This window comes from Bos grunniens, chromosome 27 (assembly GCF_055505025.1).
Source record: "Bos grunniens cultivar Pamir isolate PY7600 chromosome 27, Bosgru_T2T1.0, whole genome shotgun sequence".
NCBI classification, from domain to species: Eukaryota; Metazoa; Chordata; class Mammalia; order Artiodactyla; family Bovidae; genus Bos; species Bos grunniens.
In genome coordinates, this window is record NC_141191.1 from 38,883,494 (window position 1) to 38,900,349 (window position 16,856).

The following is a 16,856-nucleotide window of genomic DNA, read 5'->3' on the forward strand; positions in this document are numbered from 1 at the left end:
ATCTTCAGGGCTTACTGGTAAATTGTCTTTCTAAAAGTAGAACTCTAGGAAAAAAGATGTTTTAACACTGTGTGTGTGCTGGTTGCAGCAGGCTCAGTCCGTGTAGTGGCGAGGAAAAGCGAAACCTGCCGTCCGCCCTCCAGTCCCTCCCGCTGTTGCGAGCAGTGCGACGTGCATCCTTGTAGATGCTTTTCAGCGTCTTTAGTGACCACGTCATTGTCTCTATAAAACGTGAAAACGTGTGTCTTGTCTTGCAGCATACTGTTTAAGTTAACAAAGCAGTTTTTCTATGTGTATAGCTGTGCCTCGTATTTTTCATTTTTATCCTTTTGAATCAGCGTGGTGTTCATTTACTCCCCTCTTTCCTGTATTCAGTTTGCTGTACAGACTGTGCTGCTCTGAGTACCTTTGTGCACTTATCTCTGTCCACGCCGTGAGTGTCCCTGTGGCGCACTGCCCAGTGGAGCCTTCTGTGGTGATGAAGATGGTGTATGTCCACACGGTCCCACTCGGCAGCATGAAGTAGGTCAGCGGAAGGGCTGTCTGTAATTGTGTTTTTTTATAAAGTTGCACAGCCATATGCACAGCAGTGGCCGCTGTATTAGTGCACGTGCACAGGGTCAGTGTCTGGCAGGTGGGTGCTGAGTCGTAGGTACTGTGCACATTTGACCAGTAGTACAAAGTCACCCTTTAGAAATTCAGTGCCAACCTGTGTTTCTGCCAGTGGTGGTCAGGGTGCCTGTTCCCCTGCATCCGCATAAAGGCTGAATGTTAACAGACTTAAAGATTTTTTACCACTTTTAGAGGAAAAATGTCTTAATAGTATTTCCCTAATGGCCAGTGAGATGGGGCTGTTTACATGGTTCCACTGATACTTAGAATTCTCTGATTGGCCCATTCAGATTCCTCACTTTCCAAGTCAATCATCTTAAGACCAACTGGACACAACTGCTTTTGAAAATGTCAGTGCTGCAAGGCATTCCCCTGCCACCACCAAAGGTCCTCTCTGTGAGAATCCAGATTCCAGCCACCGCTTCTTATGTCGGGTCTCACCTGTGATACCAGCCACATGATACAGTTTTATTTTCTCATTGTCTCTGTGGGTTGAACCGCCCTCACAGGAGATTAAGTATAACAGCAAAGGAGAAGGGGTGAGGGGGAAACGACGAATGCATTCTGTGTGTGGATGCCTGTGTCTTTCAGGGAGAACTCTGCAACCTGAGCATGGATGGGACGCTGAGCTGGGCTGGCTGGGCCGCCCTGGTGGTTCCTGGGGTTAGAGGCTGTCACTGTGGGCATCTCTTCAGCTGGGCGCTTGTAAGGGCAGGGGATGGAAATGCTGGGGGCCCGAGGAGACGCAGAAAACTGCTGGGGAGATGCTGCCTCGTGTGTTTCATTAACTTGCTGACGAGGGTAGTTGTATTTACGGCCTGAGGCCGACGGGAAGGTTGCTGCAGGTCAGTGTTTTTTCCCTTTTGTGTGTGTTTTTTTTTAAGTGATTTCTTCTTGTAGAGCCGAAAAGCCGGTCTTTGTGTTGATATGGTAACCCAGACATGAACAGAAGGATGTGGAGTTCAGCCTTTATTCCGCAGTTAACTCCATTGGATTGTATGGCTGCTGGGCTGTGATCTAAGTACCCTCGTCACGACAGTTGTAGCAGAAAGGAGCACGTTTGACCTTCCGTGCCAGGCCCTGTGCTGGCCCCTCACGGTGACCTCAGGCGTCGAGTGCAGTCGCCCAGGAGAGGAAGCCTCCCCAGTGCGCTGGTGCTGAGATACTCACCAGCTCTGCTGTCCCCCGTAAAATGCCCCTCAGCACCTCCCCTCCGCTCCCCAGGTCCCCCTCCTCTCCTTCCCTACCCCCGGCCCCTGTTGGCCTTATAACTCCTGTGGCCTCACCATTATTTGACTTTCCCTTTTAACATCGATTCATTCTTGACCCTGCCGCCATCCTCAGTCTTGCCTCTGCAGCCTCACTGTCCAGCCAGCTAGTTTGGCCTTTGGTGGGTGGCTGACCACCTACAGACCTTCCTGTGAGCGGCCTGTCAGAAGTGCTTCTCAGCTGCTCTGCGGGCTCTGAAACAGCATCTCCCAGGGAACCAAAGCTGTCACCGTCACGGTGCTCTTGGTGTCTCTGCCAGCCTTCTGCCCCTTCTGTGAACGCGCCCCCCGCCACCCTGGCTCCCGCCTTCTGGGCACACTCCCACGGGGGGCAGTCACACCTCGTGTTGGTAGTTTTGCTCACCCACCTGCCCCGAGGATGAGCTCCAAGAGGCCTGTCTCGTGTCCCGTGGCCGGGCCAGCGCTTGGCACACGACGGGCACACAGTGGACGTTTATTCGGTGAATGTGGGCCTGGTGAATGGTGCGCCTAGCTTGGGGTTTCTGCAGCCAGACTCCTCTGGCAGGTACTCAGTTACCTCTGGCCATCAAAGCGGCACAGATAATTCCTGACCTTTCTGACAGCTCTTTGAATTATGATATAATAAACACTCTGTGAGGTGACTTCACTGCTGCAATTTAAAAAGGTTCTGGAAAGACGGACATGATTGCAAGTACATTTGACACCACTGGGTGCCACTGTTGTCTGCCAGCAGAAGGTGCCAGCCTAGCTGTGGGGTCCAGGCCTCCTGCCCTGGAGGTCAGTCTGTCTGGTTCCTTTTGACTTCCTCCCTCCCTTCCCCAATAACCTCCCAACTCACAGTCTGGAATTGACATTCAGCTTGGTTTAACCTCTAGATTGCTGGCCTTGGGAAATGACTAGCAAATGCATCCTGCTCTGGCTCTGTTGATGGTCTACAGCCTGTGCTGCGTGCAGGCTCTGCTCTGAAGAGAGACCGGAGGCTGGGCTGGGAGGCTGCATTCCCCAGGAGCCCCTCAGAGCTGCACGCCCCTGTCTCTGCACCGTAGAGCGTGTGGCGACAAAACCTCAGCACAGTAAGAAGTCAGGGACGCAGGAGGGTCCCTGGTCTGAGAAGCGTGTGCGTTTTTAGAGGAAGAGGCTGATTAACTCAAAGGAAAGACTCAGCATCCCGTCCCCTTGGGAGGGTCCCTCCTCTGCCCTCACGGGAGCAGGAGGCCATCCCAGTTAGATGACTCGGGGGCGGCAGGGGGAAGGGGCAGTGGGCCAGGCTTGTCTCTGCACACTCTTCAGTCACTGGCTGGTTCAGTGCAGTGGCTGGAAAAGAGGACTGACAGCCTTTCAGTTTTCTTCGATTTACTGTGAATTGATTTGTGGCCTAGCTTGTGATCTGTCCTGGAGATTGTTACTTGTGCACTTGAGAATAATGTGTATTCTGCCGCTTTGGCATAGAATGTTATATATATATAACAACGCAGAGACTGGCCTGAAAGCCAGTGTTTCTGGGTTGATTTTCTGTCCTTCCATTGATGTAAGTTAGGTGCTCAAGTCCCTTCCTGATACTATGTTAATGTTAGTTCCTCCCTTTATGTCCGTTAGTCTTTGCACTATGGATTGAGGTGCTCCTATGTTGGGTGCATATATACTCACGGTTGTTACCTAATCTTCTTGAATTGACCTTGGATTAATCCTTGATTATTGTGTAACGTCCTTGTCTTTGTGTTAGTCTTTGAATTCTGTTTGACTGACACGAGCGTTGCTTCCCCAGCTTTCTGTTTCCGTTTGAACCGAGTACCTTCCTCCAGCCTTTCAGCCTGTGTGCCTGCATCTGAAACGATTCTCTTGCAGGGCCCCGCGTGGTTGTGACATTTGTCTTGCTTCATATCGGGGCCTCTGTCACCCTGGCGACGAGACTGAGACAGCAGCCCTTCTGCCAGGACACAGCTTGCAACCTGACACTGTTGTGCTGTTATTTTTCTTACAAAGTTTAGGAGGAAACAACTTTCTTTATAGTTTTATCAAAAGCAGGGCCATGAAAGGCCTGAAATCAGGGCAGGCAAGTCTCTCTGCGGAGAGAAAGAACTGTTTCCACCTGGCCAGCCCTCCTCCTCTCCTACCTTCCCAGCCCCAGAAGGAGACAGACAGCATGGCTTCTGCCACAAAGGCTGGAAGTGTCCTTCTGAAGGTCCTGAGGCTCCAGGGAGCTGTGTCCTTGTGTTCTTGGCTGCTTGAGCCAAGAAGGGAGACAGAACGTGGGCTCTGGCTGGGTCCTCAGCCCTAGATGGGCGAGCTGCGGCCCCAGTGCTGCTGAGTCTGGCTGACTTAAGAGTGAAGCAGGGGGCTTCCCTGGTGGTGGTGGTGGTGGTTAGGAATCCACCTGCCAACCCCGGGGACATAGGTTCAATCTAGTTGCTCACCGCAACTAGAGAAAGCGTGCAGCAGCAACAAAGACCCTGTATAACCAAACGTAAGGAACAGTTTTAGAAAAGTTCCTTTAAAAAAAAAAGTATGAAGTGGGAAGTCTGAGCAGAGTGTGACAGAGGCTTCATCGGGGACCAGCTGTCTTGGCAGACGGCTCAGCACTGAAGGCTCAGTGTGTGTGAACGCATGGCCGGGCTGTGGGCCATTCTCTCCTCTTGTGTATCTTGGGCACAAACAGGTAACAGTAGTAAAATAAGAGGGGGAAAAAGGTATTTGAAAATAGAAGCAAACAAATTATATAGCTTTTATTTTTGTGGAAACTCAGTAAAAAAAAAACATAGGTATGTAGAAAAAGACTTCAGAGGCAAACTTTTGAGGGGCATTTTTTATTATAAATTTAATATGGTTGATTAATGAAAAATCACAATGAAGTACCGAGAAAGTGTTTGTCAATATAAAAGTTTTAGCAGCATTTCCACAGTTTCAGGCTCTTGCATTAGTCGTACTTCCTCCCGCTATCAAAAAAAGAGAAGACTCCAGTGGGGGACCACAGCAGAGCAACCAGGGATGCTCCGCTCTGTGAAGGCCTCACGGAAGTCCTCAAGTCCAGTGTATTGTCTAACAGGTCAACCCTCCCCACTCCTGGATTTCTAGAAGGCTAAAGCACTTGCCTCATGACCGAGGTCAGAGTCCCATTCTTCAGGCTGCAGGGGAGGAGGGGGCGGGAGTTTAAACTGGACTTGACATGTAGTGCTCGGTCACGCGTCCTCGTGTCGGTACCTCCTCTACACTGACACCATCGAGGGGCCAGGATCCGGCGCGGGCCGCAGAGGGGGGTGTGGTGGGGGCCGGAAGTGGGATGTGCCCGTGGTGGGGGCTGGCATCGCACCATACACCCTGCTTCAGGTGGTCTTGCCACACCCAGGATTAATCCTGGGATTAGTGAGAAAGTGGGGGTGGGGTGGGGACACAAACAGTATGAAAATATAATACTGGCAAACTATTCCGCTGCTTCTTTGGTACTTTCCAGAATTCTCTGATCAAAAAAGTATAAGGGAAGCACACCATTAAAAAATTACAGTTTTAAGTATTTACAGAAGCAATTCATGATATATTACATAATCAATACACAGTATATGAACAAATTCTTCAGTGAAAGCACTTGTGAACTCCTGTTCCAGTATGTCAACAGCACATGGACACCTTCCCAAACGGGCCTCCTCATCCTGTGTCTCACTTACGTTACAGATATTAAATGGGGAAAAAAACACCGTCTTCCAATCTACACTTCCTTTTAAAAGGTTCTTAAAATCTGCCGCTGAAATCGGTATGTACAAAGATTTGTTGAATATTGAAGTCTAGGCAGGTAGCTCCACTCCCATCTCGAGGATGTCTGAAATAATACTAGCAATTATTCTATGTATACAATATATATTTAATATATAAGTAACCGCACCATGTTATGTCGCCACAATACCAGTTGAATGCACAGTATTATGTACAGTAGTTAAGTTAGCTCTGGACGATGACTCTACACCTAGGTGGACAGTGTGGTCTGGAACATCTGAGGGGGGTGTGGAGGCGCTGGCTGGGGGACAGCCCGTGGTGGGCACGGCGTGTGTGTGTGAGCCCACACCACCCACACACATGCCCCGGACCATCCCCCATTTGCTGGCCGCCAAGGAACGATCACACGAACGGAAGGATCCCGTGGATGAGGAGAGCCATGATAGCAGCACTGAACAGCCCGGCCACGGGCACCGTCACGAACCAGGCCACGAAGATGTTGCGGAAGAGGCGCCAGTCCACGGCCTTCCGCGAGCGGATCCAGCCCACCGCCACCACCGAGCCCACCTGGAGGAACACAGGCATTTCAGAGCAAACCGAGGTGAGACGCAATCTACATTCAACCAGTAGTGTAAGATGACCAGTTCTTTCCCCTAAATCTGATGAAAAGCTTTTAAAACCACTTACTAGATTTTAGCTATGATTATTTTAGGATTACTCTGTCCAGACACAGTTCTGAAGCACTGTTCCACGTGTATTCTGCCCTACGTGAATGGAAGCTCAGCCAAGTAAATGCTTTCTATTCTCCCTGCGCTTTATCAACCAGCCGTGATGGCCCTTACTTTGAACATCCCCAGGCAGGAGACTTGATTACAGTGGTGAGCCCACTGTACGTACACGATGAAACGGCGGTAACATACGCTTCTCCTAGGACAAAAGCATCATAAAACGTTGGAGCTGGAGATCTTGGCAAAGATCTAATCCATGTGGCTCAGTTTGTGGAAGATAAAACCCTTCCAGAGGGTGTAGCGGGTGGGAGAAGATTTTTAAGTTATGGCAGGTTGACGATGAGAACTGAGGGCTCTTGATTTTAAACATTTTCTCCAACTGCTTTGCAGTCCTTGTACTTTACTGATTAAAAAATTAATCAAATGGGACATAAATATTACTGGTTTTAAAATGTCAATCCTGTTTCACAAATAATAGAGATATTTGAAAATAAGGATGTTAACATGGATTGATTCACTATTTCTCTGTACCCTCGCAGTTCATTTTATGAAATTTACAAAGGAAAAAAATGCACGAGTTTTAAGTTTCTAAAAATGGAAGTCATGAGAAAGGCTTATCATGAGATAAGCCTAGTATCTCACACCTCAATTAAGCTCTGATGAAGCTCAGCGGCATCATGAGGGTGCCTTGGCCCCCGGGAGGGCCCCTGAACATCTCCATGAAACAGGCTTTGTCTCCACTGACCCAGAATTATTTCAGAGTCAGCAGGGGCCAGTGAAGTTCAGAGAGCAACTAGGGTGTATTCTGAGGTCAGCCAAAAAAATAAAATCCAGCACTTCACTTGTTTATGGAAGCAAACTGGAACAGCAAAACCAGCAGCATATTTAAGGAAGTTAATCTGACATTTTGTCAACCCAAGCTGTGATTAACTGGGAATTCGTACCGCCTCCAGGTAGCAAATAACAACCCACCTAAGGAGCATTAGATGATCGTTGTACGTAAACCCTTTGTCTAAAACCAGTTTCTAGCACACAGGAGACAATCGAGATGTTTCTGCTGCACAGAGACTAGCTAGGTCCTGCTGGCCCTCAAATGCAGTCAAGTCTCCCGACACTGGCTTCTGAGATGAGACTCTCCTTGTTACAGACCCTCTTCAGCTAGGCTGGATTATCTCACACATAAGAGAACATACTCAAATTTTAGGGTTATCCATACTCTCTCAGAACACTTCTTAAAACGCAGAAAATAGAATCATTATTGCAAGTTTATGAAATAGGAGAAGTGGACAGTTACCCACGATTAGTTGTTCAGTAACTAAATTGTCTCTGACCCTTTGCAACCCCTTGGACTGCAGTGCGCCAGGCTTCCCTGCCCTTCACTGTCGCTTGGAGTGTGCTCAAATTCACGTCCATTGAGTCGGTGATGTCATTTAACCATCTTACCCTCTGCTGCCCTCTCCTCTGCCTTCAGTCTTTCGCAGCATCGGGGTCTTTTCCAGTGAGTTGGCTCTTCACATCAAGTGGCCAGAGTTATCAGGTGGCCACTGTTAGTGAGTTACCCCAGAACACCGCTCTTGTCACACTTGTGTATTCCTTTACATTATTTTTAATAAATATGCCTATATTCGTAAACAACAGGGAACACTACTGTTTCCTTTAAGAAAATAAGCATTTTCCCATAGTGCTCGCACCTTTATGACCATCATAAAAAATGGTACACCCCTTAGTGCCGGGAGCCGGTGAGGCATTCCGCTCGTGACAAAGGTCATGAGGAAGGAGGCTCGGCATATGCAAAGGCGGATCGAGCCTCAGGAGTCCGCCCGGATATTCTCGAGCATTTTCCCCCCAAAAAACCAGAGTCTGCCTACTTTACTGCTTTGTGCTCTCACCTCTGACTTTACTGGGGGCTGTCCCCTACCACCATCTCGCTCTCTCTCTGTCAAAGAGTTAACTTACAGCTCCAATTAATAAAGTTCCTGGGCAATTAGGAGTGTTTAAATCCAAACCCCTCAGATGGCTCTCTAACTCGCCTGACAAGTTTACCCGGACTCCTGCAGCTATGCATATGACTGTTTACAGTCTTCTAGCATCCAGAGGCACGGGAAGTTTAAGATATTCAAATAGCTTAGAGCCTCTCAGAGAGTTAGAAACTGTCAGAATAAACTAGTAAAGGATTTCATTGATGAGTCAATGCTTGTCGCCAAGTTTTCACATCCCCTGAATTGCATCCTTGAATGTGTATTAATTAATAGTTGGTATATAGAAAAAATAAGTAGTGGCCTTGGTGTTAGTAACTTTAGACCCTTAAGGTAATAAATTCTTTCCTTTGTTGTAAACCCATTACACATCCGCCCTATAGGAATGCAATTTTATCTTTGGAAGATGGCGCCAAACCTTAAAATAATTACTCTTAGAGAAAATAAGTCTTTGTTGATAAGTCCTTGTCAAGAGTCATAAAATGTTAGTAGGCCTTCTGGCCAGAAGATGATGTAAATCACCTAAACCATTTGTATACGATAAATTTGCAGGAAAGAAACCCTGGTTTTTGATAAGAATCAAAGACTGCTGACTTTGCATCCCCTATTATCCTCTATGTGTAACTTAGGGTATAAAAGCCCCTGTTAAAAATAAAGCTATGGGCCTTGTTCACCAGCGCTTGGTCTCCCCATGTCATTCTTCCCTTTAACTTCCAGCTGAGTCTCCATCTGGAGCGCGGAACCCACCACGCTTACTAATCATGCCTGGGCTTCTAAGACCCTCTCGAGAAGGAGTCTAGGGTGAGGCACCTTCCGCTATTCGAGAGGGCGCCTGCGGCCTACGTAAGTGGTGCAAACTTCTTGTCTTGAAGTTTTATTGGTCTCCCGCGTAAACCAAGCTACTCAGCTTCTTTTCTCCACTGAATTTTCCTACTGAGCTATCCTCATTCTATTACTCTTTATATCTTTGATAAATAAATAGTCGCCGACGCCATCTCCCCTTCGAATACCCTGGATCAGCCGGGGCTGGTCCTCGGCACCTTAGGCCGATGTACCTTAATTTATTTAAACATTTCCAATTTCCCTCCAATTTTTCCCTATTAGCAACAATGTCATGATTATACCAGAAAAGACCCTGATGCAGGGAAAGATTGAGGGCAGGAGAAGAAGAGGGCAACAGTTCATACAATCCAGTATAAAAAAGAAGCAACCTGATTAAAATATGGGCAGAAGACCTAAGTAGGCATTTTTCTCAAAAAGACAGGAGCAGCAGGCACATGAAAAGCTGCTCAACATCACTAATCATCAGGAAACACAAATCAAAACCATAGTGAGCATCACCTGTCAGAACGGCTATCACCAAAAAGACCACAGGTAACAAATGCTGCAAAGGCATGGAGAAAAGGGGGCTCCAGGACACTGCTGGAGGAAGTGTGAATTGATGTATCCACCTGTACGGAGGTTCCATAAAAAACTGGAAATACAAACTGCTATGCGATCCAGCAATTCCACTCACGGGTATTTATCGAAAGAAAATGGAAACACTAATTTGAAAATGTGCACCCCAACATTATTTACATACAATAACAAAGACATAGAAGCAACCTAAGTGTGTATCAATAGATAAATGGATAAAGGAGAAATGGTATATACACACACACACACAGGAATATTAGCCATAAAACAGAATGAAATTCTGCCATTTGCAACAATATAGATGAACCTGGAAGGTATTACACTTAGTGGAGTAAGTCAGAGACCCAAATTTTGTATATTTTTACTTCTATGGAATCTAACACAATTAAGTATAACAAAATAGAGACTCATAGAATCAGAGAACAAAGTAGTAGTAACCAGAGGGGAGTAAAATAGGTGAAGGGGGTTAAAAGGTACAAATCACTAAGTGTAAAATAAATTACAAGGATGTGATATACAGCACGGGGAATATAATCAATATAATAACTTTGTATGGGGTATCATCTATAAAAATATCAAATTATGTTGTACACCTAAAACTACAATATTTTACATCAATTATATTAAGAAACAGCTAAAGTAACACCTGATAACACAAGGTCTCTTCATGTATTTTGCCCATTTACATATTGGAATCTGAATGTGTCTCGTTTTATTGTTGCTCAGTCGCTGTGTCTGACTCTTTGAGACCCCACGGACTGCAGCACGCCAGGCCTCCCTGTCCCCAACCATCTCCCAGAGTTTGCCCAAGTGCATGTCCACTGCATTGGTGATGCCATCCAACCATCTCATCCTCTCCTGCCCCCTTCTCCTCCCACCTTCAATCTTTCCCAGCATCAGGGTCTTTTCCAGTGAGTCAGCTCTTCACATCAGGTGGCCAAAGTACTGGAGCTTCAGCTTCAGCATCAGTTCTTCCAAAGAGTATTGAGGGTTGACTTCCTTTAGGACTGACATGTTTTATCTTCTTGCAGTCCAAGGGACTCTCCAGAGTCTTCTCCAACACCACAGTTCAAACACATCAATTCTTCCGTGCTCAGCCTTCTTTATAGTCCAACTTCTCACATCCATACATGACTACTGGAAAGACCATAGCTTGACTATACAGACCTTTGTTGGCAAAGTAATGTCTCTGCTTCTTAACACGCTGTCTAGGTTTGTCATAGCTTTCCTGCCAAGAAGCAATGGTCTTCTTAATTTCATGGCTGCAGTCACCATCTGCAGTGATTTTAGAGCCCAAGAGGAAATCTGTCACTGCTTCTACCTTTTCCCCTTGTATTTGCCATGAAGTGATGGGACCAGATGCCACGATCTTAGTTTTTTTAATATTGAGTTTTAAGCTGGGTTTTTCACTCTCCTCCTTTACCCTCAAGAGACTCTGGTTCTTCACTCTCTGCCATTAGAGTGGCATCATCTGCATATCTGAGGCTGACATTTCTCCCCCAATCTTGATTCCAGCTTGTGCTTCATCCAGCCAGGTATTTCACATGATGTGCTCTGTATATAAGTTATTCAAACAGGGTGACAATAAACAGCCTTGTATTCCTTTCTCAATCCTGACTGAACCAGTCAGTTGTTCCACACAGGGTTCTAACTGTTGCTTCTTGACCCGCATACGGTTTCTCAGACAGCTGAGATGGTCTGGTATTCCCACCTCTCCCAGTGTTTTCCCAGTCTGTTATGATCCACAAAGTCAAAGGCTTTAGTGTAGTCCATGAGACAGAGGTAGATGTTTTTCTGGAATGTTCTCTCTATGATCCAGCGAATGTTGGCAATTTGATCTCTGGTTCCTCTGTCTGTTCTAAACCCAGCTTGGACACCTGGAAGTGCATGGTTCGCGTAGTGCTGATGCCTGGCTTGGAGGATTTTGAGCATACCTTACTGGTGCGGAGAGGAGTACAGCTGTCCGGCAGTCGAATGTTCTTTAGTGCTGCCTTTCTTGGGGACTGGGATGAGGACTGACCTTTTCCAGTCCTGTGGCCACTGCTGGGTTTTCCAGTTTTGCTGACATATTCAGTGTAGCACTTGACTAGCATGATCTTTCAGCATGTGAAACAGCTCTGCTGGAATTCCATCACCTCCACCAGCTTCACTGGCAGCAGTGCTTCCTAAGGCCCACTTGACTTCTCACTCCAGGATGTCTGGCTCTGAGAGACTACACATCGTGGTTATCCAGGTCATTTAAGATCTTATTTGTTTATGTGGTATTTAAATATTAACTGATATTTAATGCAAATATTTTCTCAAGCCAGTATTTTTGCTTTCACTTTTAAATTTCTAATTTCATACACTAAACTATGCTATGCTCTTCTTCTGTGATTTATCTTTGGCTTGAATATTTGATATTTAACTCGTTCCTCTATTTAAGAATACTCACTTTGGCCGTGCTGGGTCTCTGTTGCCGTGCGGGTTGGTCTCTAGTTGCAGCGAGTGGGGCCACCTTCTGGTTGTGATGCACAAGCTTCTCACGGTGGTCACTCCTCTTGTTGGCGAAGCACGGGCTCTAGGGCCCGTGGGCTTCACTAGTTGCGGCCCATGGGCTCAGGAGTTGCAGCTCCTGGGCTCCAGAGCACAGGCTCAGGAGCTGTGGTGCATGGGCTCAGTTACCCTGGATCAGGGATCAAACCCACATCTCCTGCAGTGGCAGGTGGATTCCTTTCCACTGAGCCACCAGGGAAGCCCGTAACTCTCATTTATTTTAAATTTCCTAAAATAAAATTCTATTTTATTCTAAAGTAATTCTAAAATATTATTTAAGCCATCAGATAACAGCACGTATTTTGACAACTGTGGGTCTAAATTTGTTTCTCTAGGGGGAAAGCCAGTTATCCAACATCACTTACTGGTCAAAATTTTCCTTCGTCAAACTACACGCTCGTAGGTACTAGGTTTCTGTCTCTGGCCTATCTACTTTTTTATACAAGTATCTAATTTCTTATTATTATGGTAAAATATACAACACAAAAATCTGTCACGTTAACAATTTTTAAGTGTACAGTTTAATGGCAACCATCGTAACCATGCGTCCACAGAACTTTTTTGTCATCCCAGCCTGAAAGTCTCTGCCCATCTGCCCTCTCTCCCCACGCACTTGCCTCCTGTTTCCTTGTAACAGACTTCCTATCTGGCCAGGCTGTTCCCCTTGTCACTGTTTCTCTTTGTAGATCATTTTATATTCCTGCTAGTTTAGCCCACAAAATTAACTGTAGCCTTAGTCTGTAAAGTTGTAAGCATTTGGTTGGCGTCGTGTTTGAGGAGAACTGACGTCTTTATAAACTGAGTTTCCCACCCAACCACGGTGTGCCTCATACGCAGGTTTTCTTTGACGTGTGAGTAGAGCTTTGTGTTTTTTCCATGTACATCTCTCACTTTATTAGGATTTTTCTGAAGTACCTCTTATTTTTGTTGCAACTATGGGGGAGTTCTTTATCTCATTTTCTTACTGGCTATTGCTGACAGACAAAAGTTCTAAATTTTTGTGTTTTTTTTTTAATTGCAAACTTGGTCATTTTTACTGAATTCCAGGAATGTCTAGAAATCCATGCTGAATTTTATTAAATGTCTTTTTGGAATGGACTCAACAGACAGCAATACGTTGTTTTCTAATGGATCGATGAACCGTACTATACTGAAGATGTCTGTAAACACCCATTTCTTGAGCTCTGTGAGGGGACTGCCCCGTGTAGATATCAGCAGCAGATAAGACCTGTCCTGTTCAGAGCCGACTTTCTGACAACCCAGAAGATCAATGTGGTCCTGTTGAAATGTTCTTTTATAATATTGTTGATGTCATTTATTAGCATCTTACTTAAAGTTTTTTTTTTCTTTTTTTTTTAATCAACATACATCTGGAAAGACAGCTTTGACTGTTTGTGGTGTTTTCAATCAGGTTTCAGTATTAGGTTATTCAGTATATGTTTCATAGAACAAATTGGAGGGCTTCCTGTTTTATTTTCTCCTATATTATGGCAAGTTCATTTAATGTGAGAATTCTCTCTTCTAAGATGGAAAAGATTAACCAGTGACTCCGTCGAGGTCTGGAGTCAAGCAGCATTTTCCTCCTTTCGCCTTTTCAGGTGAGAATTGTTTTTGGAGAACTTCCTTAATTTCTTCCTACTGTTCTGATCAGGTTTTCCACTGCCCTCCCCACTTCTTGTTTCATATTTATTTTTCATGTGTGCTTGCTAAGTATATATGCTAAGCAGCTTCCGTCGTGTCCAACTCTTTGCGACCCTATGGACTGTATCCTGCTTGCTAAGTATATATGCTAAGCAGCTTCCGTCGTGTCCAACTCTTTGCGACCCTATGGACTGTATCCTGCCAGGCTCCTCTGTCCATGGGGATTCTCCAGGTAAGAACACCGGAGTGGGTAGCCATTCCCTTCTCCAGGGGGATCTTCCTGACTCAGGGATTGAACCCAGTCTCTTGCATTGCAGGCAGATTCTTCACCATCTGAATTACCAGGGAAGCCCAGTTACACTACTATAAATCTACTCAAATCCTTTACATTCCTAAGTACTTCTGTCTTCATTTGTCACAGACTTAGACATAGTAATTTCTGAGTTCTAACAGCTTTTCCCTTGTATTTTTAGTTGCTATGTTATTTGGATCACAAAGGGCCCAGAGTCCCATGGCTTCACTATTAATGAGGTCTTTTGTTGATATAAGGTGGTATTCTTTGCTGTCATTTCAACTTTTTGAGGATGTTTCCAGATTAAGTCCATCACCAAGCACTAACAGCAACAGAATTACTGAGACGCAGGGGAACCAGACAGCATCTGTATTACAAGTCATCTAAGGTGGTCTTTCCATTTTCCAGATTAGATAACTGAAACCTAGAGGCTAGTGACCCTATTTGTAGTTATTTTAATTATAGTTGATTTACAATGTTATGTTAGTTTCAGGTGTAAAGCAATTCTGTTATATATCTATATTATATATACACACACACAGGTTCTCGTCTGCTATAGGTTATGTAACATATTAAGCTTCGTTCCCTGTGCAGTAGGTCCCTGTTGTTTAAAGTTTTATATATAGTAGTGTGTATCTGTTGACCCCAGACCCTTAATTTACCGCTCCTTTTCCCTTACCCCTGGTAACCGTAAGTTTGTTTTCTATGTCTGTGAGTCTGCTTTTGTTTTGTAAATGAGTTCATCTGTATCATTGTTAATTAGATTCAATACATAAGTGATATCATTGTGGCGGATTCATTTTGATATTTGGCAAAACTAATACAATTATGTAAAGTTTAAAAATTAAATTAAAAAAATAATAAAATAAAATAAATTTGTATAGAGAAGGAAAAAAAAAATAAGTGATATCATATGATATTTATCTTTCTCTGACTTAATTCACTTAATATGAAAACCTCTAGGTCCATCCCAGTTGCTACAGATGGCATCATTTCACTCTTTTTTGTAAGCCTTTCACACTTAGCAGTGCTTGTTTGCAGACACACGGGTGGGAGTTTTGAGCCTGGGTGTGGGGAGGCCGTGTCTGTCACAGTCACCGTGGTCCCTCGGTGCCCAGAACAGCACCGCACACACAGCAGAACAGGTGAGTTTTTCGAATGACAGGAGCCACTGGACCTAGGAAAATCTGCATGGGCCTCTGTTTTGCTGAAGTTAGTGGCTATGTTTGTATACCGGAGGCCCCTGGGGATATTTCAGAATTCCCCCAGGTATTCGGCAGCCCTGGGTTAGCAGACTTGAGTTCCAGCCTGGCCCACCCTGGGGCTCCCTTGGACAACTCCCAGAGTCTGTTTCCTCTTTCTTCATCTTTAAGGCTCCTTGCAGCTCCAACATCTCAGCACTAGACAAGGAATTAATTCCCTCTCACCCTGAGCTCTAGAGCCTGATATCAACAGAGGTTAATATCATCTGCAATTGACTTGAAGGCAATAGGGCTGCTCTGACCACCATACAGAAGAGAAAACTGAAACAACACGTCTTACACTTACATGAGCGATTTGTGCCTGTGTCTGTCCCCCGTCCACTCCCAGGCCCCTTCAGAGGGTGTGGGGGGACTGAGTGATGCGCCCCTCCACACCCTACCCAGGCCTACGAGCATGTTCATGGACACAGGACCTCAATGCAAAACCCCCAGTGAGGGAACCAGGACACAGGGAAGGAGGGCAGGGAGGGCCCAGAGGGGCTGCTGAGAAGAAAATGCCCCCCCGGAGACCCCCGGTGACTCTCCCGTCCCTGAGTGCACACCCAGAGCCGCCCCGACTACCCCCACCACCTCGCCCTGGTCACCAGGCCAGGCCTCCTACCTTGCAGTGTGTGGTGCTGACCGGCAGCCCGATGTTGGAGGCGATGACCACGGTGAAGGCCGAGGCCAGTTCGATGGTGAAGCCGCTGTTGGGGAGACGGGAGGCCGTCAGGGCACCGCCAGGGGCTCGCCAGAACCTCCGGGTGGACTGGGCTGCACAGCACCAGAGCCGGGACATCGCGGCAGCATCACACGGCACTCGCTGCGAGGCCGTGCTCAGCCCTAAGGAGTGAGTCCTGTCTCCCTGCTGGGTTTTCAGAAACCTCACCTGAAGGAGCTGGGCCAGGAATACCTGCCGCAAGGAAAACTGTACACACGTCGTTTCTAAATGGACGCAGGGAAAACCACACTCTTGTTTCAAAAATGTGTACTTATTATTATAAAGGAGTGACTTTTTGCTCAGATTACTAGTTTTTTTTTTCAAATCAATGCTAGAATCTTTTGTTAAAATGAATTTCAAGACCTTTTACAATAGGTGGTAGTGGTGGTTGAGTCACTAAGTCATGTATGACTCTTGCGACCCCATGGACTGTAGCCTGCCAGGTTCCTCTGTCTATGGGATTCTCCAAGCAAGACTACTGGAGTGGGTTGCCGTTCCCGTCTCCAGGGGATCTTCCCGACCCAGGAATCAAACCCGGGTCTCCTACATTGCAGGCAGTTTCTTAACCAACTGAGCTATGAGGGAAGCCGTTAAAATATGTAGTTCTGAATTTTAGTTGTACTTGGAAATTCTCTTGTGGATTTATTTGACCCCTAATATTTCTAAATATCTCCAAAGGAGGACCACAGGAAGCCAGGTGGGAGGCTCCAGACCCCACCCCAGGGCAGAGCACAGCGCC

General features: G+C 46.0%; 1 protein-coding gene across 7 annotated transcripts in view; it reads right to left on the bottom strand.

Annotated features, from left to right (window-relative positions):
- Positions 1-4,650: 4,650 nt before the first annotated feature.
- SLC20A2 (solute carrier family 20 member 2) overlaps positions 4,651-16,856 on the bottom strand; it is a 118,866-nt gene continuing 106,660 nt past the window's right edge. For all 7 annotated transcript variants that reach the window (XM_086380465.1, XM_086380469.1, XM_086380463.1 and 4 more), the window contains 2 exons: positions 16,019-16,103; positions 4,651-6,134 (listed from right to left, as the gene is read on the bottom strand). In XM_086380465.1, coding sequence (XP_086236591.1) covers positions 5,970-6,134; positions 16,019-16,103 — 250 coding nt within the window. In that variant the 3' untranslated portion in view covers positions 4,651-5,969. The remainder of the gene's footprint in view (positions 6,135-16,018; positions 16,104-16,856) is intronic.